The sequence below is a fragment of the Dermacentor albipictus genome, chromosome 1, assembly GCF_038994185.2.
Source record: "Dermacentor albipictus isolate Rhodes 1998 colony chromosome 1, USDA_Dalb.pri_finalv2, whole genome shotgun sequence".
NCBI classification, from domain to species: domain Eukaryota; kingdom Metazoa; phylum Arthropoda; class Arachnida; order Ixodida; family Ixodidae; genus Dermacentor; species Dermacentor albipictus.
The window spans coordinates 518,904,030-518,929,444 of NC_091821.1; the positions used below are offsets into that span (position 1 = coordinate 518,904,030).

At 50.7% G+C, this 25,415-nt stretch overlaps 2 protein-coding genes across 7 annotated transcripts in view; both read right to left on the reverse strand.

Moving 5' to 3' along the window:
* LOC135912444 (uncharacterized) overlaps positions 1-25,415 on the reverse strand; it is an 861,485-nt gene that overhangs the window by 509,298 nt on the left and 326,772 nt on the right. The window lies entirely within an intron of this gene.
* On the reverse strand, positions 1,971-8,784 carry LOC139057595 (uncharacterized). The gene is made up of 2 exons (XM_070536285.1): positions 8,599-8,784; positions 1,971-2,966 (listed from the first exon to the last, which is right to left on the reverse strand). Exons 1-2 carry the CDS (start codon positions 8,782-8,784, stop codon positions 1,971-1,973), a joined length of 1,182 nt encoding a protein of 393 aa, XP_070392386.1.

A 25,415-nucleotide genomic window follows, 5' to 3' on the forward strand; every position in this document is an offset into this window, starting at 1 on the left:
TTTTAAGAAATTGGTTACTCCATCTTGCACTCCTAAAGTTTCCAGAATGCCCCACAAGCCCTCTTGAAGTACACTGTCATAGGCTCCCTTGATGTCCAAAAAAGCCAGCCATAGGGGTCTGTGTTCCTTTTCAGCTATTTCAATGCACTGTGTTAGCGAGAACAGATTGTCCTCTAGCCTCCTATGCTTCCGGAACCCATTTTGTAGCTCCCCAAGTACCCCCTCGTTCTCTACCCATGCCTGCAGTCTGTCCTTTATAATCTGCATAACCACCCTGTAAACCACTGACGTCACTGTTATAGGCCGGTAGTTATTTATGTCAGCTTTGTCCCCCTTTCCCTTATATATCATTCTCATCCTACTTAGCCTCCATTCGTCATGTACTTTACCATCCACTAGCATTTTGCTCACCACCTCCCTCAATGCTTTCTTAGATTTCGGGCCCAATTTCTTTATTAACATAATTGGAATACCATCGGGGCCTGCCGATGTGCTACTTGGTACCCTCTTCTCCGCCCTTTCCCACTCTTTTTGTCCAAGCGAAAGCAGTGGGTTGACCGGGCTATCCCTCTCCGACGTACTGCATGTACCATTTGTCTGTTTTGTAAATTTTTCCCTCATCATGGTTCCTATATGCTCCATTGCCCCCTCTCCTTCTAACCGAGTACCTTGAGCTGTTACTATATACCTCTGCTCTAGGCTTGTCCTATTACCCAAGGAGTTGAGATGTTGCCAGAATTTCCTAGCTGCCTGTTTATCTTTTTTATTGCTTATTTTTGACAGCCATTGGGACCCTTTTGTCTTGATTTTCTCTTTGATCAAATAAGATGCTTCCCTTTTGCATTTTATGCAGTTTACCCATTTCCTTTCTATTTCTGCTTCAGGTTCTGCCTTACTTTTGGAATACCTGTGTTCCCTGGAGGCTTCCTGACGTTTTTTTATGGCCTTCTTAACCTCTTCATCCCACCAGCTCTTGAGTTTTCGTATCCCTTGCCTTGTTTTCCTGACTCGCGCCTTACCTAGCTCACGCTCAAATAGTCTCATTAACTTTGGGTAAGTCCAATCCGTTTCAGTACCCTCTGATATTTCCTCTTCAATTTGTTTGGCCGCTATTTCCACTTCGTCTTCTGAGTAAAAAATCACATCTGGCGTTTCCTCGCGCGTCGTTCGTGTTTTAGTTTCACTCTTAAAACTCAACTTGATACGTTTGTGGTCGCTACCTATACTTCTGGAGCCCTGTTCATCTATAATCATGGCTCCTAATCTATCTTACATCCTATGTGACATTAACGCATAATCTATTGTCGAGTGTCGACCCCCTACCTCCCATGTTATGGTCCCGTCACACTTTTCAGTAGAGTTACAGACAACTAAGTTAAGCCTCTCACACATATCCAGCAGCATGTTACCTGTGGAGTCTGTGTGCCCATCCATATCTTCAATATGCGCATTCATGTCTCCTAATACAATTACTTCACATCCTTTTCCCAGCTCATTGATGTCCGCTGCTATACAGTCCAACATTTTTTTGTTTTCCTCTTTAGCATTTGATCCTGTCCAAAGGTATACAAAGCCTAGAAGTGTTTTCGCCCCTGCTACTTTTCCTTCTAGCCATAAATGCTCCTTGCATTCCTGTTTGACCCTTTGCCAATTTGTATTTTTATGAATGAATGCTCCGATTCCCCCACCCTTTCTGCTACCCTGCACTCTGTTGCAGTATTCCCGTGCATTATCAGGGTTACAGGGCGGTTGTTCCATGTCCCTAAGATGTGTCTCTACAAACCCATAAACCATTAAGTTCTCCTGCCTTAGTTGTTCTTCGATTTCCTCCCATTTTAGCCTATTTCTGCCACCTTGCATGTTAATGAACCCTATGTCTGACTTAATTTGGCTCTTGCGCTTATTCCTGTCACCTCTCCTACAGTACCGATGTTCGCGTGTTTGTGGCTCCTGCCTCGAATCGTCCACGCCTACACTGCTTCCTTCAGGGCTCTGGGTCCCCCTAAAAAAGCTGTTGCCTGGCGACCCATCCTGCCCCCTATCCGTTTGCTAGTGGCACCACTGTAGTGAATACCATCCTGCACAAAAGGCCGGAAGCCGGTTCCGTACACGTCCCTGTTTACCTCCATCACGCTGTACCCGAGTCGTCCGCTCAGGCTCCTAATGACCCGATTGGCCTCAACCACCCTCCTTTCTACCTGGTAAGCCTGGCCCTGGACCTCTGGGATAGTGCATATGGTCACATGCACCCTCCCGGAGGCCTCTCTAAGCTTACTCAGCCCAGTCTCAATGTGCCTCTGAAGGTCCTGGCTTCTCCCCTTAAGCACGTCATTGAGCCCAGAATGCATAATGACCAAGCTGTCGCTATCCGTGCTGACCCCAACTACTTCCCGCGCCTTGGTCATTACTTCCGCCATACCCTTGCCCGCTTGCACCTCCACCTGTACTCGCCCGTCCGCCTTCACTCTCGCCATCACGCCCTGTTCGGCCCTCCCCACATTGGAGTCCCCTATCACCAGGACCCTTCTACGTGCAAACCGTTCGACTGCAGCCTGTGCCTGCTGCCCTTCCCTTTGTGCCCGCTGGCGCCCCTGTGACTGCAGCGTCGCCTCACTCGGGGCGCGTTGTGCAGCTTCACTATAACTACACCGTTTCACCGGCGGCGAGCTGACGACGGCTTGCTTTGGCTCCCTGCCTCCCACTTCGCCTGTAGGGTCTACCCTACTTTCCGAGTTTTTGCCAACACTTTGTTGACCTGACTCGACCTTCTCCGCTGCTCGCGTCTCCAGCGCGTCGAGCCGCCTTTCCAGTTCGGCACTCCTTTCTTTTTCTGCCTCAAGCTCGGCCACGGCCCTTACTAACTGCGCGGCCTGGGCCGCCTCCACCTTGACAAAATTGTCAACTTTCGCCTGCAGTGCTACCTGCTTCTCCTGTTCCTCCCTCAGTTCTGCCTTAAGCTCGTCGAACTTAGGGCCGATTTACGCTCGAGCCGCCCATCGCCGCAAGCCGCACCGCACGCGTGCGGTCGCGCGAAAGATTGCACGTATCAAACACTTGTGCACAAATGTCGGTTTACAATGTGTAAGGTATACACTGTGTACACAGTGTAAACGGTAATTTGTGCACAAGTTCTGGATACGTGCAATTTTTCGAGTGACCGCAAGCGTGCGGTGCGGCTTGCGGCGATGGGCGGCTCGAGCGTAAATCGGCCCTTAGCCGCCCAATTCCCTTCCAGTTTTTGGACGGCTTCGCTGACGCCCTCGCACGACCTGCACGTGAAGCTAGACCCCTCCGCGTCTGCTACATTCCGGAACTTAGTTTCATCGAGGAAGCATCATCGCAGGCACTCGTCGCACTGCACTTGCTCCCCGTCCCCCGCGGCCTTCGCGTTCTTCGATTTCATCGCTAGGCCTAGTTCCCGAGGCCCAACGAGGAAGTTCGCCAAATCACTCAAGCAAAGCCGACCTCGACCGCTATCCCAAACTAAAATAAAGAATTATCACTCCCTACCCCATGCAAGAATCTGAGGTGCTAGCTAGCGTAGGTGCTGCTAGCTAGCGTAGGTAGTATGGGGTGTGAGCGCCTCTCGCGGAGAGCCGAGGCGTAAATCGAGGAGGAAAGGAGAGGGCAATGGACGGTCTCCGCGGCACCATTGCGCGGGCAGGAAAAATATAGGAGGCTATGATGTAGAGCAAGGAGGTAAGTGAGGAAAAAAAGGAAAAAGGAAGAAAGAAAGAAAACGGAAAGAAAAAGAAAAAAGCACACAGGAGGAGGGAGACGTAAGACGGAGAGGGAGGGGGGCGGGAAGTAGCGGCAGCTAGGTTCCCGTGCACCCGAGGCAAGGAGGGAGAAAGCGGTCGCTCCGCAGCTCCAGTGCGTGGGCTGCCGTTGTAGCGGGAGCGGGTGGCGGGGGGCACAATAGAGAAGGGGCCCAGAAGGAAGACAGAAGAGCGGCAACTTGTAGAAAGAAACACAGTGTCACAGTACAAATATACAAGGCACGGCCCGTTCCGGCAGCTTTGTGGTCCAGCTATGGTGCGAAAAAAAAAGAAAAAAATAGTTCCAAAGAAGAATATATGCATGGGATTCGCAAAGCAAGTGCGCCCATGGGCTTAGATTTAGAGAGTCGAGTTAAATAGCCTCCTTGTGGTCCAGTTTTTGAACGTTTAACAGACAACCGACATCAAGTCGGCACGTGCGTATTTCAGGAAGGGCAATAGGTCACTCAGAATGACCACTTCAGTGGCAGGGTCCAGGAAACTGAATTTATTGGTTTTCCGCTCGCCCCCTTGAGGCGCATGCGGAGGGGTGAGCAAGCAGTGAATAGCCAGCGTCTCAATTTTAGAGTACATAGCATGTATTCGCGTTTCCCATGCACTTTCACGGCATATCCCGGAGGCACGTCATCCGCCCCGGACTCTCATTAATTCCTTTAGTGTACGTTCCAAATTTATGGATGAAAAACGATTCTCTCTGCTCGCATGCACGGGTGTGTTGGAAACCAGATTGCAAGAGCACAACGCTCACAAGTTCAAAGTAGTGATCTGGCAGCCGAACTTGCCTGGAGAAGGGTAAATTGGGGAGACTTTTCACATGCGCGCGGTGATTGTTAAACCGCAGGCGGAAAGGGGTCTCTGTTTGGCCGATATATTCCTGCTTACACACCTTGCATCGAATTTCGTACCGATGTTACTGGAATCACAGTCAAGGTTTTCGGTAATTTTATATACGAAGGGCGAGTTCGATGCTTCAGCCGTGTCTGCGGTTGTCATGTGACGGCATACCTTGCAACGAGGTTTCCCACACGGTCGACAGCCCTTGGGCGTGTTTGACTTCTGTGTCCTCACCCTGACTAACAAATCCCTTAAATTTTTGTTTCTTCTATACACAACTCGAGGCGGCTGCTTGAAGATAGTAGCGAGTCGGATGCTCTGTTTCATGATATTAAAATGGCGGGTGAGAATGGCATTGACCCGCGGAGCACCGGTGGTGTATGTGAGGACGAAGTTTGGATCTGATTGTGTATTGGTATTGCTAACCTTTTCTCCCATTATCTGTGCTCGATCTAAGCTGCGGGCGCGTTCAATGGCATCGTCTACTATTTTTGGAGGATATTTTTGGCGTATGAGAGCAGATTTCAGTTCCTCCGCGTGTCGCTCAAATTGCGCAGATTCGGAACAGACTCTTCTGTATCTGTGGGCCTGGGAGTAGGGAATGCCTGTTTTGCAGTGATGGGGGTGGCTACTATAAAAATGCAGATATTGCTGACCATCTGTCGGCTTTTTGTATAGGGACGTGGAAATGCGACCGCCACTCAGTGACAGAGTGACGTCGAGGAAGTGTATACTATTTTGGGAGAAATTGTGCGTAAAGCAGATTGACGGGTGCAGAGAATTGAAATCGGAAATGAAGTCTAAGAGACTTTGTTCATTGTCGGCCCACGCAAAAAAAATGTCATCCAGGAATCGCTTATAGAATATTGGTTTTACGGCCGAGTTTGCGAGGGAGGGTATTTCTAAAGATGCCATAAAGATATTTGCATAATTTGGCGCCATCTTCGTTCCCATGGCGGTTCCCACCGAAGGAATTCGTAGAGTAATAATAATAACATTTGGGGTTTTACGTGCCAAAACCACTTTCTGATTATGAGGCACGCCGTAGTGGAGGACTCCGGAAATTTTGACCACCTGGGGTTCTTTAACGTGCACCTAAATTTAAGCACACGGGTGATTTCGCATTTCGCCCCCATCGAAATGCGGCCGCCGTGGCCGGGATTCGATCCCGCGACCTCGTGCTCAGCAGCCCAACACCATAGCCACTGAGCAACCACGGCGGGTGAATTCGTAGAGTCCCTCAGGCGTAATAAATGTGGTTTTCTCATGGTCACGCTCATCAACCTCTATTTGCCAGTAGCCGCTGCGAAGGTCCATCGATGAGAAGTATCGAGCATGTCGAAGGCTGTCCAAAGAGTCGTCGATGCGGGGCAGGGGATAAACGTCCTTCGTAACGTTGTTAAGCTTGCGATAGTCAACGCAAAAACGCAGTGTGCCGTCTTTCTTTTTCACCAGAACCACAGGTGACGCCCATGCACTGGTGGAGGGCTGTATGATATCGTCGGTAAGCATTTGGTGGACTTGATTTCGAATGGCGTCTTGCTCTTTACGAGAAACAGGGTAGGCACGTTGGGGCACAGGTCTTTCATTAGGATTTGTAATAATTCTGTGCTTCGCAATGGGCGTTTGGTTGACCTTCGATGTTGAAGCGAAACAGTGCGCAAAAGACTGTAAAAGGCTCCGAATCCTAGCCTGTTGTTCAACTGATAATTTAGAATTCAAGTCAATGTTGCTGTTGGCTGGTACGTCACAGTTAGAATCCCCATCATTATTTCCTACAGTTAAACAAGCGGGAAAGTAACTGACTGGCTCCAAATAGGCAATGGCAGTTCGTGGGGCGAAGTGATGGTATTCACGACTGAAATTGGTTTACTAAAATTTTAGCAGTCCGTGACGACAGCTGCAAGATGCCGCGGGCTACGCAAACCCGTCGAGCCAACAAGACTGACAGATTGCCTTCAGCGATTCCGAGACGGGGGGGATCATCGTCTGTTTGTACGGTGATCAACGCAGTACTCGTGGGTGGTAAAATAGCACAGTCACCCGAAACGCGTAACACCGTGGACTGTGGGTGGTAGTCGTCCGAATGAGTTGCGTGTTCGCTGGAAAAAGTGACAAGTAACTCGCGAAGGTTCATGATTGCGCCGTACTCCAGAAGAAAGTCCATGCCGAGTATGACCTGCCTAGAGCACTCTGCCAGTATAATAAATGAACCGACAAATGTGGCCTCGCGAATTTGTATCCTCGCAGTGCATTTGCCGATTGGCATGAGAACATGACCGCCGGCTGTACGGAGTTTAAGTCCTGGCCATGGTGTCGTCACCTTGCGAAGTGCAGTAACCAGTTGTCCGCTCATGACAGAATAATCGGCACCAGTATCGACAAGAGCGGTTACCGGGTGGTTATCTGCAGAAACAAGTATGTAGGCTGAAACAGGTTCACGCTTTTCGAAGGAAGGTGTCGAAGGTACGCAGTCGTCGTTGTCGTCATCGTTATCGTCGTCGTCGGCGACGCCGTCGTCGGGGTGTCGCAGCGGAGGATCTTTCGAAGTACGTTGGACAGCGGCCCCACCCCCGGAGGTTGCTGTTCTTAGTTTCCCCGACTTGGGCTCGTGGCCCGGTTGCCCACGGAAGCGGAGAACGTAGTGTAGCGGCTAGGTGACGCCGATCGTCGAGGAGGTGGTGATCGTGACTGGCGCCTCTGCGGAGACGGAGATCGGGTCGTTGGCAGGGACTGTTCAACCGGTGGAAATTGCGCGTACGGCGACGAAGGTTGAATGGCCAGATATTGCTGGATTTCTCTCGGGCGCTCTCCCTCACGTGGGCGACGAGCGTCGGGGTGATAGCCCTGGAGTCCTGTTCTTCGGTAGTAGCAGGCACGGTACAAGTGGCCCGCTTCGCCACAGTGGAAGCAAAGTGGCTGATAGTCCGGCGTACGCCACACGTCTGACTTTCGCGTATTGATTCGGGGGCTCGTGGACCCGTATATATTTGTACGTGAAGCTTGGCCCTGGAAGTGGCACAGCGGTTCTTCAGAAGAAGGCGGGTTACGGTGGTTCCCGGGTTGCGATGGTAGCCTCACTGCTTGTGCATAAGTCAATACGGGGGCGGCTTCAGGTCTGGTTTGCACGAATGGCTGTACCGCCTGGCGGACTTCTTCGCGGACTATATCTGTGAGGGACGTTACGGTCGGTGGAAATCGTGCTCCCTGTGGTCGATCGAGCTCCTCACGCACGACACTACGCACAAGCTCTCGAAGCGCACTGTTGTCATGGGGCAATGAGAGGGAAGACGCTGATCCCAGGCTGATTTGGCGATCGTAGACTGAGGAACGTTGCTGAAGGTCTCGCTCCATTGTCGTAGCCTGACTGACGAACTCAGCTACTGTAGCTGGAGGCTTTCGCATCAGTCCAGCAAACAGCTGCTCTTTCACTGCACGCATCAGCAGGCCAGGGTTTGGTTGGCGAGGACTTGGTTCGAGAACCGGGAGTCCACCCTTGCAACATACGGCCTCTTCCGGAGTAACTTCCTGAGGACGTTCACGAGCGTTGTCCGAAGAAAAAGGGCCGAAGTTCTGCTGAAAACCCGAGGCCTACTACCATATGAGACCATCGCCATCTTTACAGAAGAGATGACCCGTTTTTTCCGGAACGCCGACCCTGAAATGTCCGAAGAGAAAAAAGGACGTTACTTGATGCGTGTCGTAAAGCAAGAACTTTTTGCCGGACTAATCCGAAACCCACCGAAGACCGTAGCTGAGTTCCTGACAGAGGCTACCACGATTGAGAAAGCTTTAGAAATGCGCACTAGGCAATATAACCACCATGTCCTCGCGGTATCGTCCAAGGAGAAGTACACATGTCCTAGCTTATCCTCAGATGTCCAGCTGTTAAAGGACGAGATCCTTTCGAAGGTTTATAGCCAGGTTTCCGGATCCTCCGACGTAGCTTCACGGAAGGTAGGGGGCTCTCTGGGTGTTGAAGTACCACGGGTGACACTGGGGCTTTCATAGTGGTTGTCTTGGCCACAATCTTTTTGGTCTGCTCAAGTAGAAGTCCATGCTCCAGGGGCAGCTGTTGTGGACGATGGCTTGCTCGACGGCTCGGCACTACGTTGGTGCTCTCTTTGTGGTCCGGGCTTGGATCCCGGCTTGTCAGGGGCGTCCGGTACATGGACGAAAAGCACCTCCACCAGATCTCTCGTGGTAGTGACGTTAAAGAACACAGTAACAATACCGTGAAAGACAAAACAAGCTTTTATTGGGTGAACCTATGCCCACAAAGACAGGCTACACTTAAGGTACAACGATAGCGGCAAACACAGTCGGCGGTCATCGAAAATCTGATCAGCGGGTCAAGCGCGTCGGCTTTTATAGACCAGTCGTCGAATGTTCCAGAGTAACCGCTGGGACCCGCGTGTCTTCCACAAAGTTCTACACTATTCGCCTCGCGCATGCATGCAATCAGATTGCACAAGTTGCGGGGAAAGACAGCGGATGGAACCATCGATCACATTCCAGAAACTTCTTGTACATGCTGGCGCGTCCGCCTAAACACCATAACATTTGTTAGGAGTTGAGAAGTGGTTGCCCGATAAACATCAAGAAGCACACGTGTCACTATATATATATATATATATATATATATATATATATATATATATATATATATATATATATATATATATATATATATTGCCCAGACCTCGACACAGTTGACAGCCACACGGTGCAATTCGGTGCCACATGCTAGGAATGCTGGGTGGCTCCCAGAAGAAGAGAACGACGAAGGTGCCAGAACAGCGATAAATAACGAGATCTACAGCGTCGACCGAAATGCTTTGTGGCTTTGTCTGTGACAAACTGGTGGAGGTGCTGGGTACGCGTCTATGTACTCTAACCCCCAGGAACTGGATGTGGACAACCTACGCAAAAGCCAACGGCTTCAAAGACTGCCTCCGGAATACGGCCTGCAAGATCTGCCGAGGATGTCCACCACAACCTCAAGCCAGACACTGGAGACATACGGTACGGGACAGCCTCCTGCGTCGCCCGAAGTTCTCCTGGAAACCCGAAGCCAACTACCCAATGAGACCATCGCCATCTTTACAGAAGAGATGACCCGTCTTTTCCGGAACGCCGACCCTGAAATGTCCGAAGAGAAAAGAGTACGTTATTTGATGCGTGTCGTAAAGCAAGAACTTTTCACCGGACTAATCCGAAACCCACCGGAGACCGTAGCTGAGTTCCTGACAGAGGCTACCATGATTGATAAAGCTTTAGAAATGCGCACTAGGCAATATAACCAGCAAGTGCTCACGCCTCAGTGCGCCATCCAAGCGCTGGGCTCCGTTGATCTCCAAGAGACTATCAGGGCTTTATGTGCGCGAAGAACTGCGCAAGGTCTTGCTTACGTGGCAGCCTCAAGTAGCTTCGATCGCTGACATCGTGAAGGAAGAAGTCCAGCGATCGCTCGCAGCTCCAGAGGTGCAGCCACTATCATCGCAGCCCCAGGCCGAAGTGATGACCTACGCCGCCGTCACCCGCCGTCAAGGTCCCCTTCATCGACCGCGCCAGCGCCCTGTAACGCCGCGATTCCGCCGTCCGCCACCGCTGCCGCCAGAACGTCCGCTCGTCGCCCAGCGCCGCTGCGTGAGGAAGACGGAGATTTGGCGCGCTCCTGACCACCTCCCGCTCTGCGATCACTGCGGAGAAGCCCGCCATGTGCACCGCCAATGACCATACCGGGAGATGGGTCTGCGAGGTTTCGCTGTTAACGCGCCTCGACCACAGATTGACGAACGACCTCGCGATATCACCGACTACCTCGCACCAGTCAGTGGAGCCTTCGACGACCGTACCGTTCGCCGTCACTAGGCCGCTATTATCGCCGCAGCGCCGATCATACACTGGCCCAGCCCGGGGCCGCTCTGCGAGCCCATATCCGGAAAACTAAAAGCAGCAACCGATGGAGGTGCTGTTGCTGTTCTTTGAACTGACGAAGATCCTCCGCCGCCGACGAAGACGACGAAGAGCCCATCTCGACGACATAATAACGGCACGTCACCGTCCCGACGGTCAGGAAGCCAAGACTACACCAACGAAAGACGACTTGACGACACGACGTTCAGCTTCAGTTCAACACGACGCAGCCGTGATACGACGCCAAGACCTAACTGCAACGCCAGACAAAGAACCACCGTCCACGACGTGCTTCTCGACGGCTACGCAGTTACCGCCTTAGTGGACACAGGGGCGGATTACTCCGTAATGAGTGGACACATCGCCGTCCAATTTAAGGAAGTTAAAACTGCATGGGAAGGCCCTCAAATTCAAACCACTGGAGGACACCTCATTACGCCGACTGCACTCTGCACGGCAAAAATTACTGTTCATGACCGGACTTACCCTGCTACCTTCGTCATCATCCAACAGTGTTCACGAGACGTGATTCTCGGCATGGACTTCCTGAACCGACACGGCGCAATCATCGACCTGAAGTCGAAATCTATAACGCTGTCGGAAGACCAAGCGATACCGCCGCCGAGGTCTCCTCGTCACCACACCTTGAATGTGCTCGAAAGTCAAGTCAGCATCCCGCCTCGCTCCAGCATTGTCATTTCCGTCGGCACCGAAACACGTGCCGACCTAGAAGGCGTCATCGAGGGCGACGAACATCCACTGTTCGACCATGAAGTTTGCGTCGCAAGAGGGATCGCTTGACTGCAGGAAGGAAAAACTAAAGTGTTGCTGACGAATTCTTGCCGGGAGTTCAATCACATCAACAAGGGCACTACGATCGCGTACATGGAGGAAATTCTGAAAAACAGTAATGCGTTTGTTCTCTCCAGTTCTGCCGCATCTAACCCGACGACCACAGTTCTCGAACCAGACTTCGACGTAAATCCACGTCTCCCCATGTGCAAGCGGCAACAGCTAAGAAGTCTTCTCCGACAATACAACGACTGCTTTTCGAGGTCATCGAGGATTCGACAAACACCAGCTGCAAAGCATCGCATAATAACTGAAGAGTGCGCTCAACCACTCCGCCAGAGCCCTTACCGAGTTTCGACGCAAGAATGTGAAGCTTTTAGGCAACAAGTCGACAAAATGCTCCGCGACGACATCATCCAGCCGTCGACAAGGCCGTGGGTATCTACTGTTGTCCTGGTGAAGAAAAAAGACGGAACACTACGTTTCTGCGTCGATTATTGTCGACTGAACAAGATCACGACGAAAGACGTATACCCCTTTCCACGGATAGACGACGCATTGGATCGGCTCTGTAACGCTAAATATTTATTTATTTATCTATTTATTTATACAAGTGCCTGCAGCACCACAAGGGCATTATTGCAGGGGAGGGGGCAAATTGAAGTAAAAAGAAAATGTGACAACACTTGACACAGCTAAGCACACGTGGTGGAAGTAACAAAATACGTAATATCGATGAGTCATCTCGACGGCAAAACGGTCTTCAGTGAACTGCGGTGAAAAATTGCAACACAGAAATGGAAAGGGTACAATATCGCATGAAGTGCAATGCCAGCCAAATAATATTGCTACGTAATGCTACGGAATAGTATTGCCAATGACGAAGAGGCGAGCAGTAAGAAGAAGACGACGACGATTGAAGGCTAGCGCGGGCTGTTGCCTCTTGTTCAAGTGCGGCGTAATACGTTGCAAATATACTTGTATATAGCTTTTCGTCTGCGTCTTCTTAGGTAACATATCTGGTGGAGGTGGACGTTCTTTGTACCTCGTCAAGGAGCATCGCAGTGGAGGGTACGTCGAGCCTAGCTTCATGGCTCCCGACGATGACAACTCGACTCAGCCGCCTCCGACACCTGCCGCCACTTCGACGACCTACATCACTCTCCCTGCTCCTCGTGATTCTGGAGTATTCTCGGGCAAAGATGGGGAAGATGTCGAGGACTGGATCAGCCTGCACGAACACGTCAGCCGCAATAACGGGAGGGACCCTACTATCATGCTCGCCAACGTAGTCTTTTACTTCGGTGGCACACCTCGAGTTTGGTTTCGGACGCACGAAGATGAGCTCACCAGTTGGGATTCGCTCAAGCAAAAGCTCGAGAGTTGTTCGCCAACCCCTACGCTCACAAACTTGTCGCGCAGAAGGCGCTTTCCGGCCGTGTGCAGACGTCAACAGAGCCCTATGTCGCGTACATTCAGGACGTCTTGGCTATGTGCCGCAAAGCTGATGCACACATGACTGAGTCAGACAAGGTATCCCACATCCTCAAAGGCACTGCCGATGACGCCTTCAACTTGCTCGTATTCACGGTGGATGCTGTTATAAAAGAGTGCCGCCGCCTGGAACTCGCTAAAAGCCGACGCATCGACCAGCAGTTTGCCCGTTTGCCCAGCACACCAGTGACATCTTCCTGTGCCGACGCTGCTCGTCCCAACAACACTGGCGATATTACCAAGATCGTCAGGCGTGAGATTGAGGCCACCTATCCGGCTGCCTTCGACTCCAGCCCCACCAACACATCTGCAATCACGGTCTCACTGATCCAGGCAGTTGTCCGCCAAGAGTCCGAAAACATGGGTCTTCGCACCATCTGCTCGGCCCATCGTCCTGATACTCGCCCAGCTTCTTCGATTCCGCCCCGTCCCGCATGTTCTTACCCACCACGTTTCCACAACCCTTCTGAATGGCGCGCTGCTGACGACAAGCCCATATGTTTTCACTGCCGTCGCATCGGGCAGATTTCTCGGAACTGTCGAAGACGCTGGATTTCCCCGACCCGGTCGGCTTATACGGCCGACTCTAACCCCTCAGGTGGCCCTTCAATCCCTATGCCACACGCTCCGATAATGCCGCCACTGACTCTCCTGCGCCGAACCGCCCCTATTTTCGTTCACCTTCGCCCCGCCGCTCCTTTTCACCGACTCCATTCGGACGCCGCTACCAGCCGGAAAACTAGATGATGCAGCGCCTCGAGGTGAGGCTGCATTGCTCCCTACGCCGCCAAATCCTCTACTGATGTTGCCCACTCATCCGAACCTTCTTGACGTGCAAGTCGACGGTGTTCCTGTATCTGCTCTTATAGACACAGGGGCGCATTTGTCGGTAATGAGCTCTGACCTTCGTACCCACCTGAAAAAATAATCACGCCCGCCACGACGCATGTGGTCCGTGTCACCGACGGCGGAACAGCCCCCGTAATTGGTATGTGTGCCGCCCGTGTCTCCTTCACCAATCGCTCCACAATTGTGCTATTCACAGTCATCGCCCACTGTCCCCACGACATCATCCTCTGCTTAGACTTCCTCTCCGCACATTCTGCTCTCATCGATTGTTCCCCCAGTACTCTCCGCCTTGACCTGCCTGTTCTGGATCCCACTGAACCACACCTCAGTCGCCTCAGTTCCGTCGACTTCGTTCGCTTGCCACCTTCGGCACTGACGTACGTTTACCTAGTGTCATCCCCACCTGTGCCCGACGGTCACTATATTGCGGCTCCTATGCAACACGTCCTCCTTACACACGGGATCACGGTACCTCATACAGTTTTATCTATTACGGGGAATTGCGTCTGCCTGCCAGTGGTCAATTCTGGCTTGACGACACAGGTGCTGCCACGCGGGATGGCTCTGGCTCAGCTTTGCTCATTCGAGGATCACTCAATAGCATCTATTGAGGTAGACGACAATTCAGCCGATCCTCCTCTACCATCGCAGTCGACAACTTGTACCATCGCCGACTTACAGAAAATGATTGAGCCCAACATGCCGTCCGAGCACGCTCGTGAGCTCTACCGCGTTCTGTTTTCCTTCAACGATATTTTTGACTTTAACGATCGTCCTTTGGCCCAAACTACAGCTGTTAGACATCGCATTAATACCGGCGATGCCCCTCCTATTCATCGCCGCCTGTATCGAGTGTCACCGGCTGAGCGTCAAGTTATTCACGCAGAAGTTCGCAAAATGCGTGCCAAGAACATCATAGAACCGTCATGTAGTCCATGGGCGTCACCTGTTGTACTGGTAAAAAAGAAGGATGGCTCATGGCGCTTTTGTGTGGATTAACGGCAACTTAACAGGGTTACCAAAAAGGACGTGTATCCCCTACCGCGGATCGATGACGCGCTTGACTGCCTCCATGGTGCTCGCTACCTCTCCTCTGTTGAGCTCCGCTCCGGCTACTGGCAGATTGCCGTGGACGATCTCGACTGCGAGAAGACTGCTTTTGTAACTCCGGATGGTCTTTATCAATTCAAAGTTATGCCGTTCAGTCTGTGTAACACTCCTGCCACTTTTGAACGCATGATGGACTGCCTTCTTCATGGTTTCAAGTGGTCCACATGCCTGTGCTACTTGGTCGACGTTATAGTATTCTCCCCAACATTCCCTACGCACCCCGAGCGTCTCTCGGTAGTCCTGGACGTTTTTCTTGGCGCCGGTCTGCAAGTGAACGCATCGAAGTGCCAATTCGGCCACCGCCAGACTACCGTCCTTGGCCATCTCGTGGACGCGAACGGAGTGCAACCGGACCCAGGCAAGACACCGCCGGATTTTCTTCCTTTTATATACTCTACGGTCGCGAAGCGACCTTGCCCCTTGACACGGCTCTTCCTCGTGCTTCAATCTCAACAAGCGAGTATGCGCGCGACGCCATCGCCTTCGCCGACCATGCACGCCAGCTTGCCCGTGCTCGACTGACGGACTCGCAAACCACTCAGCAGCGTCAGTACAACGCCCGCCACCATGACAGTACGGTTTTCGCTTGGTGCGCTCGTGCTCTTGTGGTCGCCCTCTCGTCACGTCGGACTTTCAGAAAAGCTCCTTTCGCGATACACAAGACCCTACCGCGTGCTGCGCCAGGTGACGCCTGTGACGTACGAAATTGCTCCTGTGAGCTCAACCTCGTCATCTACTCTGGCATCTAGTGATGTCGTGCACGTCAGTAGGCTCAAGGCTTGCTACACTGATTCCGAGTCCAGCCTTCAGTCGCTCCGGGACGGTGCTTTTGCCGCCCGGGGTAGTGCTACGTAGTGATACAGAATAGTATTACTAATGACGAAGAGGCGAGCAGTAAGAAGACGACGACGACGATTGAAGGCTAGCGTGGGCTTTTGCGTCTTGGCCAAGTGCGGCGTAATACGTTGTAAATATTGTCACGTGGTGGTGACGTTGAATAACACAGTAGCAATACTGTGAACGACAAAACTAACTTTTATTGGGCGAACCTGTGCCCACAAAACAGGCTACACTTATAGCACAACGATAGCGGCGAACACGCTCGGCGATCGTAGAAAATCTGATCAGCGGGTCAAGCGCGTCGGCTTTTATAGAGCAGTCGTCGAATGTTCCAGACTAATCGTTCGGACCCGGGTGCCTTCCACAAAGTTCTACACCATTCGCATTACGCGATGAAATCGGATAACACAAGGTTCGGCGGCAACAGACAGCCGGGTAGAAGCATCGATAACTTTCCAGAAACGTCGGATGCGTCCCTCGCTGTGCGATTACAGTTGTTAAGCGGCGAAACGTGGTCGCCCGATAAAGATAAGTACACGTGTCAAGCTTGCGAATCAAGAGCCAGCAGAGGACCGACAGCCGACAATACAACCTCCGACGACGCTTCGTCGAGTACCAGCCTGACGACCGTGTTTGGGTCTGGACCCCGATACGCCAACGAGGACTCAGTGAGAAACTACTCCGACGCTATTTCGGACCCTACAAGGTCATCCGAGGTATTGGCGCTCTGGACTATGAGGTCGTGCCAGACGGCATTTCGCATTCACAGCGGCGCCGCGCACGATCTGAAGTGGTCCGCGTGGTGCGCCTTAAACCCTTTTACGGACGCTGACGAACTTCGTCATTTTTGTTCTTTTCTTTGCTACGAGTGCTTTTGTTTATTACCTTCGTTTGTTTGCAGCATCTGGTCGATGCTTTTTAAGAGGGGGGTATTGACACGTGTACTTATCTTTATCGGGCGACCACGTTTCGCCGCTTAACAACTGTAATCGCACAGTGAGGGACGCATCCGACGTTTCTGGAAAGTTATCGATGCTTCTACCCGGCTGTCTGTTGTCGCCGAAGCTTGTGTTATCTGATTTCATCGCGTAACGCGAATGGTGTAGAACTTTGTGGAAGGCACGCGGGTCCGAACGATTAGTCTGGAACATTCGACGACTGCTCTATAAAAACCGACGCGCTTGACCCGCTGGTCAGATTTTCGATGATCGCCGAGCGTGTTCGCCGCTATCGTTGTGCTATAAGTGTAGCCTGTTTTGTGGGCACAGGTTCGCCCAATAAAAGTTAGTTTTGTCGTTCACAGTATTGCTACTGGGTTATTCAACATCAACACCACGTGACAATATACTTGTATATAGCTTTTCATCTTGTCTTCTTACGTAACAATATAAAGAAAACGGGATGATATTATGCTACGACACTCTGCATGACGATAAAGACAGAAGCTCTGAACACGTTTTACATTCACCAATGCTCTTGGGAAGCCTTTTCCAGTGTGCGGAAGCATGCGGAAAAAATGAATTACGGTAGACATCAGTACGACAGCACATTTCAAGAACTTCCAGGTCATGATCACATCGTTTAGAGATGAAGTTGGGAGGGAAAATGTAAAAGTTCTTATTTATTCCTGTGAGATCAGAGTAGATTCTGAAAAAAAGTTCTAAGTTTGCAGTTAATCGGCGGTGTGCTAGTGTTTTCCAACCAAGGTCCTCTTTAGCTAATGAAATACTGCTACGGAAGTTATAATTAACAGAAACAAATCTTGCAGTGCGGTTTTGGACGCGTTCAAGTTTTTCTTTAAGTTTAGAGCTTTGACGGTCACCGAACTTCGCGTCGATGGACCTCAAGTCTGGCTATCGGCAAAGAGAAGTCGACGAAAGAGATCGCAAAAAGACCGCCTTCATCACCTCAGACGGCCTCTTCGAGTTCAAGGTTATGCCATTCGGACTGTGCTCGGCGCCTGCAACTTTCCATCGCGTTATGGACACGGTTTTAGCAGGATTGAAGTGGCAGACCTGTCTTGTATACTTGGATGACGTCGTCGTCTTCGCCGGAAATTTCCACGATCACCTTAGGCGGCTTGCGACAGATGCCATGAAATCATCAGGGCTGCCTCTGAAGCCAGAAAAGTGCCACTTCGCTTACGTGAGCTTCTGTTCCTAGGCCACCTCACCAGCAATTCCGGAGTACGCCCCGACCCGTGGAAAAGAACTGTCATCGCAAAGTTCCCGCAGCCCATCGACAAGAATCCAGTGCGTAGATTCCTTGGCATGTGTGCCTACTACAGGTGTTTTGTCAAGGACTTTTCACGCATCGTTGAGCCGCTAACACATCTAACCAAATCTGATGTCGAATTCAAGTGGCAAATGCCGCAGGCCGACGCATTTGAAGAACTAAAACGACGAATGCAGTCACCGCCGGTACTTGCACATTTCGACGAAGACGCCGATACCGAAATCTACAATGACGCCAGTAGCTTAGGCCTCGGTGCCGTCCTAGTCCAGAAGAAAGACGGATATGCACGGGTGATATCTTATGCTAGCCTGTCGCTGTTAAAAGCGGAAGGCAATTATTCTACGACTGAAAAGGAATACCGCGCCATCATTTGGGCTACAGCAAGTTTCCACCCTTGCCTATATGGGAGGCCGTTCAAAGCCGTCAGCAACCATCATAGTGTTGTGTTGGCTAGCTAACTTAAGATCCCTTCAGGACGGCTGGCGAGTTGGAGCCTCAGACTGCAAGAATATGACGTTACAGTAATCTACAAGTCCGGACAAAAACACTCAGACGCCGACTGCCTATCACGCGCCCCCATCGATCCCCCGTCGGAAGACGAGGATGACGACGCCTTCCTCAGAATAATAAGCGCAGATGTTAACGATGAAAACGTTTTATTTAAAGAAAATAAAGGAGAGGGAAGTTAGGAGAAGGGTGGGGGGATTAATATTCCGGAATTCCATTGGCTAAGGCCGCCGCCCTAGCTCTTTCCACGAGGGCTCGCTGTTCCTTGAGGGTTGAGCTGGACAGGGCTGCCTCCCACCTTTCCAACGTTGGCTGTTTTATAGCTTCTAAGGCACTATTAGCCTGGCAAGCCCATACCATATGGTACAAATCTGCTTTCTGCCCACATAATTTACACTTGGCCGAAAAAGATTGTGGCTCAATAGGATGTAGCTTGACTGGGTTATTAAATGACAGGATTTGTAACCTTCGTAAATGACATTCTTCTGATTTGTCTAATCCCTTAGTTGGGCCCGGGTATTTTTGTCGCGATAAGCGCAAGTGTTGTAATACGTATGCATAAGTTATGAATGGCACTGGGAAGTCCGAGTCTTCGGGAAGGGAGGAGGAGGGACCCCGGGGGAGAAAAGCTCGGGTGGCAGCGTGTGCACGCTCATATCCCTCTATACCCTCGTGACCTGGCACCCAAATCAGCTCTTTGCGCGAAGCGAAGACCGCAGATTGTTTGAGGATCCTGCAAGCTAGCGGTGAAATTCGGCCCCGCGTGTAATTTCTATATGGAGTTTGCGAGTCTGTAATGATGTATCCTGAACTAGGATGCGAAGCCGCCATGGCGATCACCGCCTCTTGCAATTCTGCAATTTCTCCGTGCCGAACAGAAATTCCATTGACCGTCTGCCCTTGATGCACCACCGATATTGTGGAGACTCCTCCCACCGGACCTGCAGCATCCACAAAGAAGGCTCCCTCTAGTTTAGAATAAATCTGGTCCATCTTCTTGGCTCTTGCCCTCCTCCTTGCTTGATGATATTCTGGGTGCATGTTTTTAGGAAGGGGCAGTGTCGCGAATTTTCCCCTCCACTCTTTCGGGATGTCTTGTCTTGTTGCTATATAGTAAGGACAGTTGGTATTTAGGTCCTCTAGAACCTTGCGTCCCGTTTTTGTTCCTGCCAATCTGGCATATTGACTTAATAGGTGGGCCTTAATTATCTCATCTGTTGTATTGTGCACCCCCTACTGCAATGGGCACGTTGCAAGTGCTAGGCAGCGCCCTGTCTTTCCGACCCCTAGCGCCATCTGACGAACAGTTGCGCGAATGCGGTAGGATTGCTCACGGCGTCAGCAGCTCGCGCTGCGTGTTTGGCGCCCTGTCAAACGGTAGCGATGGCGCGGAACAGCGTGCCGATATTAATTTTTACCGGGTTTCGGGAAAACAACATCTTCGCAGCTTTTTTTGTGAAAAGAATTTAGAGAAAGGAAGCCGTCTATTTGAAGTGGGGCACGTCTACGACGTGAGGGAAGTGTTGAACTCGCACTGATCGGAAGTGACTGCTATGTGTATTCCACAAACGAAAAATAACGCACCAGCGAGATGCGTGAAGCTCAGCGTAAGTTACTTCGAAGAACTTATTGTTGGGCGAGTTGGTACATATCAGCGAACATTTTTAACTGTGCGAACAAACGGACCACAGAGACAGCATGGGACAAGGACGGGCGCAGACTTGCAACTAAAGTTTATTCCACAAGTTTTTTTTTTTTGTGCCGCTGCCGAGATAGCCGAGACAGAGAGCCACTCGAGGCGTACCATATTAAAAAGAAGGGACAAGACTGTGTCAGTGACACTTTTGTTTATATACACGACACTGAGATGAGCTTTATTGACGAGCGTAGCTAGGTCGCGCAAACCTCTTGCTTGGGCTAGTTGGTTCATGCTTGAAGTAGTAAAGGCAAGGCGCAGAAGACCAGGACTCAAGAAGAAAAACACGAACGACAGGACCGGTCCTGTCGTTTGTGTTTTTCTTCTTGAGTCCTGCTCTTCTGCGCCTTGCCTTTACTATTTCTAGCTAGGTCGCGTTTTGCATATACAAGGTTTTTCTTTTCTTTTATCTTTTCTTTTTTTCGCGGACGCGCAGTAGTGTATGTCGCGGGTGTACTTATATGTGGTCGTTCTGGAATAAACATTAGTTGCAAGTCTGCGCCCGTCCTTGTCCCATGCTGTCTCTGAGGTCCGTCTGTTCGCGCAGTTAAACAATGTTCGTAAGTTACTTCGTTATCTACGGTGTGGATGCATGAAATTATAGGCGACATTGATTCTTGAAGATCGGTGACAGCAGACAAATCCTAGCGGGCAGCTGCGATTGCCGTGCTGGCATCGCAGGGAAGTGCAAGGACGCCGCGGTAGTTTTCCTGTACATGCAGGACGGCAAATACGAATCTAAAACATTACATCCAAGAACGTGGGGCGTACGAACGACTCGTATGACCTACCGAGGTATTCTAACGTTGCTCTCCCCAAACACACACACAAAAAAGGGGAGGAACATACCAGTTGTGTTAGACTACGCTGGCAAAATATTTTCGCCCAAGTTACTTACTGGAAGTGCAACACTTTTATGTTGCGATTTTTCAGTGCGTGCAAAGGGGGTTCCAATAAACCACGTCGTCAAAAATTTTGGTGATATCAACTGCCCCTTAGTTGATAAGCTGGGCGCAGAAGGGTGTATGCCAGCTCAAACAGCCGCAACCTTTCCTCAAATCTCTCAACAAGCCCTCGCTGTTTGAATGAGAGAGGATTGGGAAAGAGTTCCACAGCTTTACTGCGGTACAGTGTGGGAACAAACTACTTTGTTTTCTGCATATCCTGGTACGCACTGCAGGTGTCCCGTTGCTGCCATCATTGCTGTAAAAGCAAATCATTCAGCGTTAACGCACTTGGCATAACGCTGGAACACAAAACAGCTTACGCCGTCGGACGAGCGCTATCCCTGTTGACGCTGTTCTGCTTGATACGGTCGGCTTGGAAACCTGTAAAACTTTGTTCCTCGTGAGTTGGTGTACGTGCTGTTGCAGCCCGCTACGCAACAGCTCGGGTTGCACTTCGGCCTTGCTCAGAAAAGGCAACAGCTACGCGCGAAACAGTGAACAGACAGGCATTCCGAACGCAAGCGGGCCGGTCGTATCCTGCCGGTTCCGCGCTCGCCGCCGTGAGGGGCGCCCTAGTAGGCGCGGGAACTACGTTCGCAACCTGCTTATAAGCGTTCTTTTTGACCGACAGTCCTAGTGCCTTCTTATATGATGGTCTGATCATGACATCGAAATGTTTTAAATCGCACCTCCTAATCCGAAGGTACGGAGCTACGTACACACTTCTGCTGAGCATAAAGGCTTTGACCAACCGAAGAGTGTCGTTCTCCATCATCCCTCTCGTTTTATTGGTGATACGTGTGATCATTCGCATTACTTGTTCGCTGGATGTACGGAGTTGAGTAATCATTGCTGCGTTGACACCCTTGTTGTTAAGCAGTAATCCCAGGATACACATTGTCTCCACTGCAGGGATCGCAGCATCGTGCACCCTAATTTTGACCGGGGCTTCATCTTCTCGTCTGTGCATGATTAGAAGCGCCGATTTTTCCGGAGAGCAGCGCAGTCCGCACTCCTCTGCATACTTTTGAACTGTCAAAGCAGCCTATGGAGCGCCTCTTCTATCTGCCCCAGACTGCCCTTCGTCACCCAGACCGTGATGCCATCTGCATAAAGGGCGTGCTGAATTCCTTCTATGCGATCGAGTTGCTCAGGCAAATTTATAAGAGCAATATTGAAGAGCACAGAGGAGAGCACGGCTCCTTGTGGCGTACCCCTGGTGCCCATGGGCAATGGCTGGGACCTAAAATCTCCAATTTTTACATCAGCCTGTCTATCTAGTAGGAAGTCTCTGATGTATTCAAAAGTCCTTCTTCCACACCATGTCTTCCGCAGGTTCTCCAGGATCTTTGAGTGCTTCACATTATCGAAAGCGCCCTTGAGATCTAGGGCTAAGATGGCTCTGCTACTGCGTTTGCTGGGTGGGTCCATAACTTCCATCTTGAGCTGCAGCAGTACGTCTTGCGTGGATAGGCGCTCCCTAAAGCCAAACATGGTGTAGGGAATGCAACCGTTTTCCTCCAAATACGCTGAAAGTCTTGCATGCACTGCTTTCTCCATCAGCTTGCCGGCACATGAAGTGAGCGAAATCGAATGGAGGTTGTTAATATTTACCTCTTTGTCCGGCTTAGGGATAAAGCTGACATCTGCCGATTTCCACGCCAGGGGCAGCTTGCCAGCTCTCCTGCAATCATTGATATAATCCGTCAGCTGGCCTAGCATCTTCTTGTTCATGTTGGCGAGCAAGCCGACTGTAACTTTGTCATGTCCTGGCGTCGTACCTTTTCTCATGGTTAGTAGCGCCGCCTGTATTTCTTCTACTTCGAAGTCTCTGTCGAGTTCTGGACTGTCTTTGCTTTGATACTGCAACACAGGCTCGTCATCTTTGGTCGTACAAAGGTATTTGCTCGTTAGGGCTGCCACCAGCTGCTCATCCGTACCCTCATAGCCGTGGAGGGCTTTCTTGAGGTTCCGCTGCTGCTCTCCGCTCGTCTTGCTGGGTTTGATGAGGCATCGCAGAAGCCTCCACATCGACTTGACGCCAAGCCCGCCTCTCAATGAGTCGCACTTGATTATCCAGTTCTTTTTGGCTAAGGTCCACGTGTAATCCTCCGCTTGTCGTGTAATTTCAGCGATCTTGATTTTAAGCTTGCGATTGTGTTTTTGCTTTTTCCACCTTCTGGTGAGACCTCTCCTAGCGACCCAGAGGTGGAGAAGGTGGTTGTCGACTGCCGGGACATCCTCTGAGGTGTGCAGCGTTCTCGCGACTTTCTCTCTGGCAGCTAGAAACTCAGCCCATTGCTCATAATCTTCATTAGGCGAGTCGAGTTGAGAACCCTTGGACTCTCGAAAAAGCGACCAATCCGTAAGCCGGGCTTGTCCCCTGTGTTTACGATGCTTGTTGTGGTCTAGGCGAATTCGGAGTATATAATGATCACTGCCTAAGGTTTCGTGCGTATTTTGCCACTCGCAATTTTTAACATTTTTGACTAGCGTTAAATCGGGGCATGTGTCCCTTAAAACGCTATTGCCTATTCTTGTAAGATGCTGCAGGTCCGTCAGAATAGTTAGAGCCATATCCGATATTGCTGCTGCCAGTTTCCTGCCTTTTACGTTTTCGTTGTTGTAACCCCAAAGAAAGCTGTGCGCGTTAAAATCCCCCACTATAATGAGAGGCGCAGTTTATGCAGCCTGCATTGCTTTCCGAAAAATTTCGTCGAAGACTGCTGTCCTGTGTTTAGGGCGGCTGTATATGTTAAGTACGTACGCCCCTTTACTGGAACGAGTGTTAGGGAGGTTACGAATAAACACATGTTCTATTTCAGCATTAAGTTCGAGGTCTATAGTTGAAGCCGTACTGTCTTTATGTACAAGTATGCAAGTCGAAGTGTTAGTTTGATGCGTACTGTACGACCTGAGTTTAACTGCCACATTAACGTCCTGTAGCGCGATTACATCCGGCCTCTCATCTAGACAGTCCACATACTGTTGTTGAGATTCCCGCTTACGTTTAAAACCCCTGCAGTTCCATTGTAATATTGTTAACTTAGTTTGACGAGCCATCCATGAATACTTTGTTTAGCGCAAAACGACAGAGACAAGAAAGACGACAGGACAAGGCGCTACTCTCAACTGGTTTATAAGATTCCCTTGTCATGTGGCAAAGTGTATGTAGGGCAGTCAGGCCGCTGTGTTAACGAGCGCCTTAGAGAACATGAGCGATCCATACCAACAGGCACAGGTTCCAATTTGGCTCTGCATTGTAAAACATGCAAGTGCAAACCCCTGTTTCGTGATACCACGATTTTGAAGATGAGCCGTGACACCACCGCCCGAGAGTTATCGGAAGCATTTTTCATTCAGTCATTGGGGTCACAGTGCATTAGTGTGCCTTCCTTAACCTTGTACAGCGCTGAATTTGGTTTTTTGGATTCTGTCGCATGAGTGCGCTTGGGATCGGATGTTGGTGGCTCCACCACATGGTGCTCACTGCGCATGTTCCTCTAGTTTGAGCGGTCTATAAAGGAGTGACGCAATAAAATGATGTCAGTTGAGAGTAGCGCCTTGTCCTGTCGTCTTTCTTGTCTCTGTCGTTTTGCGCTAAACAAAGTATTCATGGATTCGCACCAACTAGCCCGCCAACGCATTGTGTTGACGAGCCATATTGCAAACTGGAAGAGGTCAGTCCTTGTTCTTTACTCAGGTCAAGTGCATCACCAGACGCAATCTGCCTGGTGCCCATTTTTCCTGTCAATCTTAATTTTTCCTGTGTCTTAGTGCGCGAGCATTCAGCGATTTCTTGTAACTTACGGTCAATCCTAATCTCGTAAGCATGGAGTTTTGAGAGTTGCGGCTCTAACATTTTATGAATTGTCTGCTCTCTCATTCCTTGTGAGTTCTGCTCAATTTTTTTGCTTAGCGTCTCTTCAATTCTTTCTACGCTAGCCTGTAGGCTTGGTAGCATGCGACATTCCATTTTCTCGATTTCCTCTCGCATGCGCTTTTCCATGCTTTCCATCCATGCACTTAATTTCTCTGTAATTGCGTCCACATCTGCGCGTGTCGTACACTCCTCTGCCGAAGGTGCAGCCGCCAACGCTACGCTGCCGCCCGACGCTCCTCGGCCGACTTCTGCCGTACGAGGGGGTGACTTAGTTGCACTACTTGACGGCAGCGGGGGAGGGTTGTCCTCCTACATCGCCTGAGCTGAGGGTACCTGAAGTGCTCTACAGTTTCCTGTATCGTTGGCTGCCGTCTTCTCTTTAAGTTGTTGTATTTCTAGTTTGAGTGTTTCGTTCTCAGCCCTAAGACTCTCATTAGACAACGTGAGGGGAGCGGAGGCAACCACACTGGCCCAGCTCACCTTGTTGCGGCTCGTTTTGTTTCCGGGACTGTGTTCTGGCTCAGGCCCAT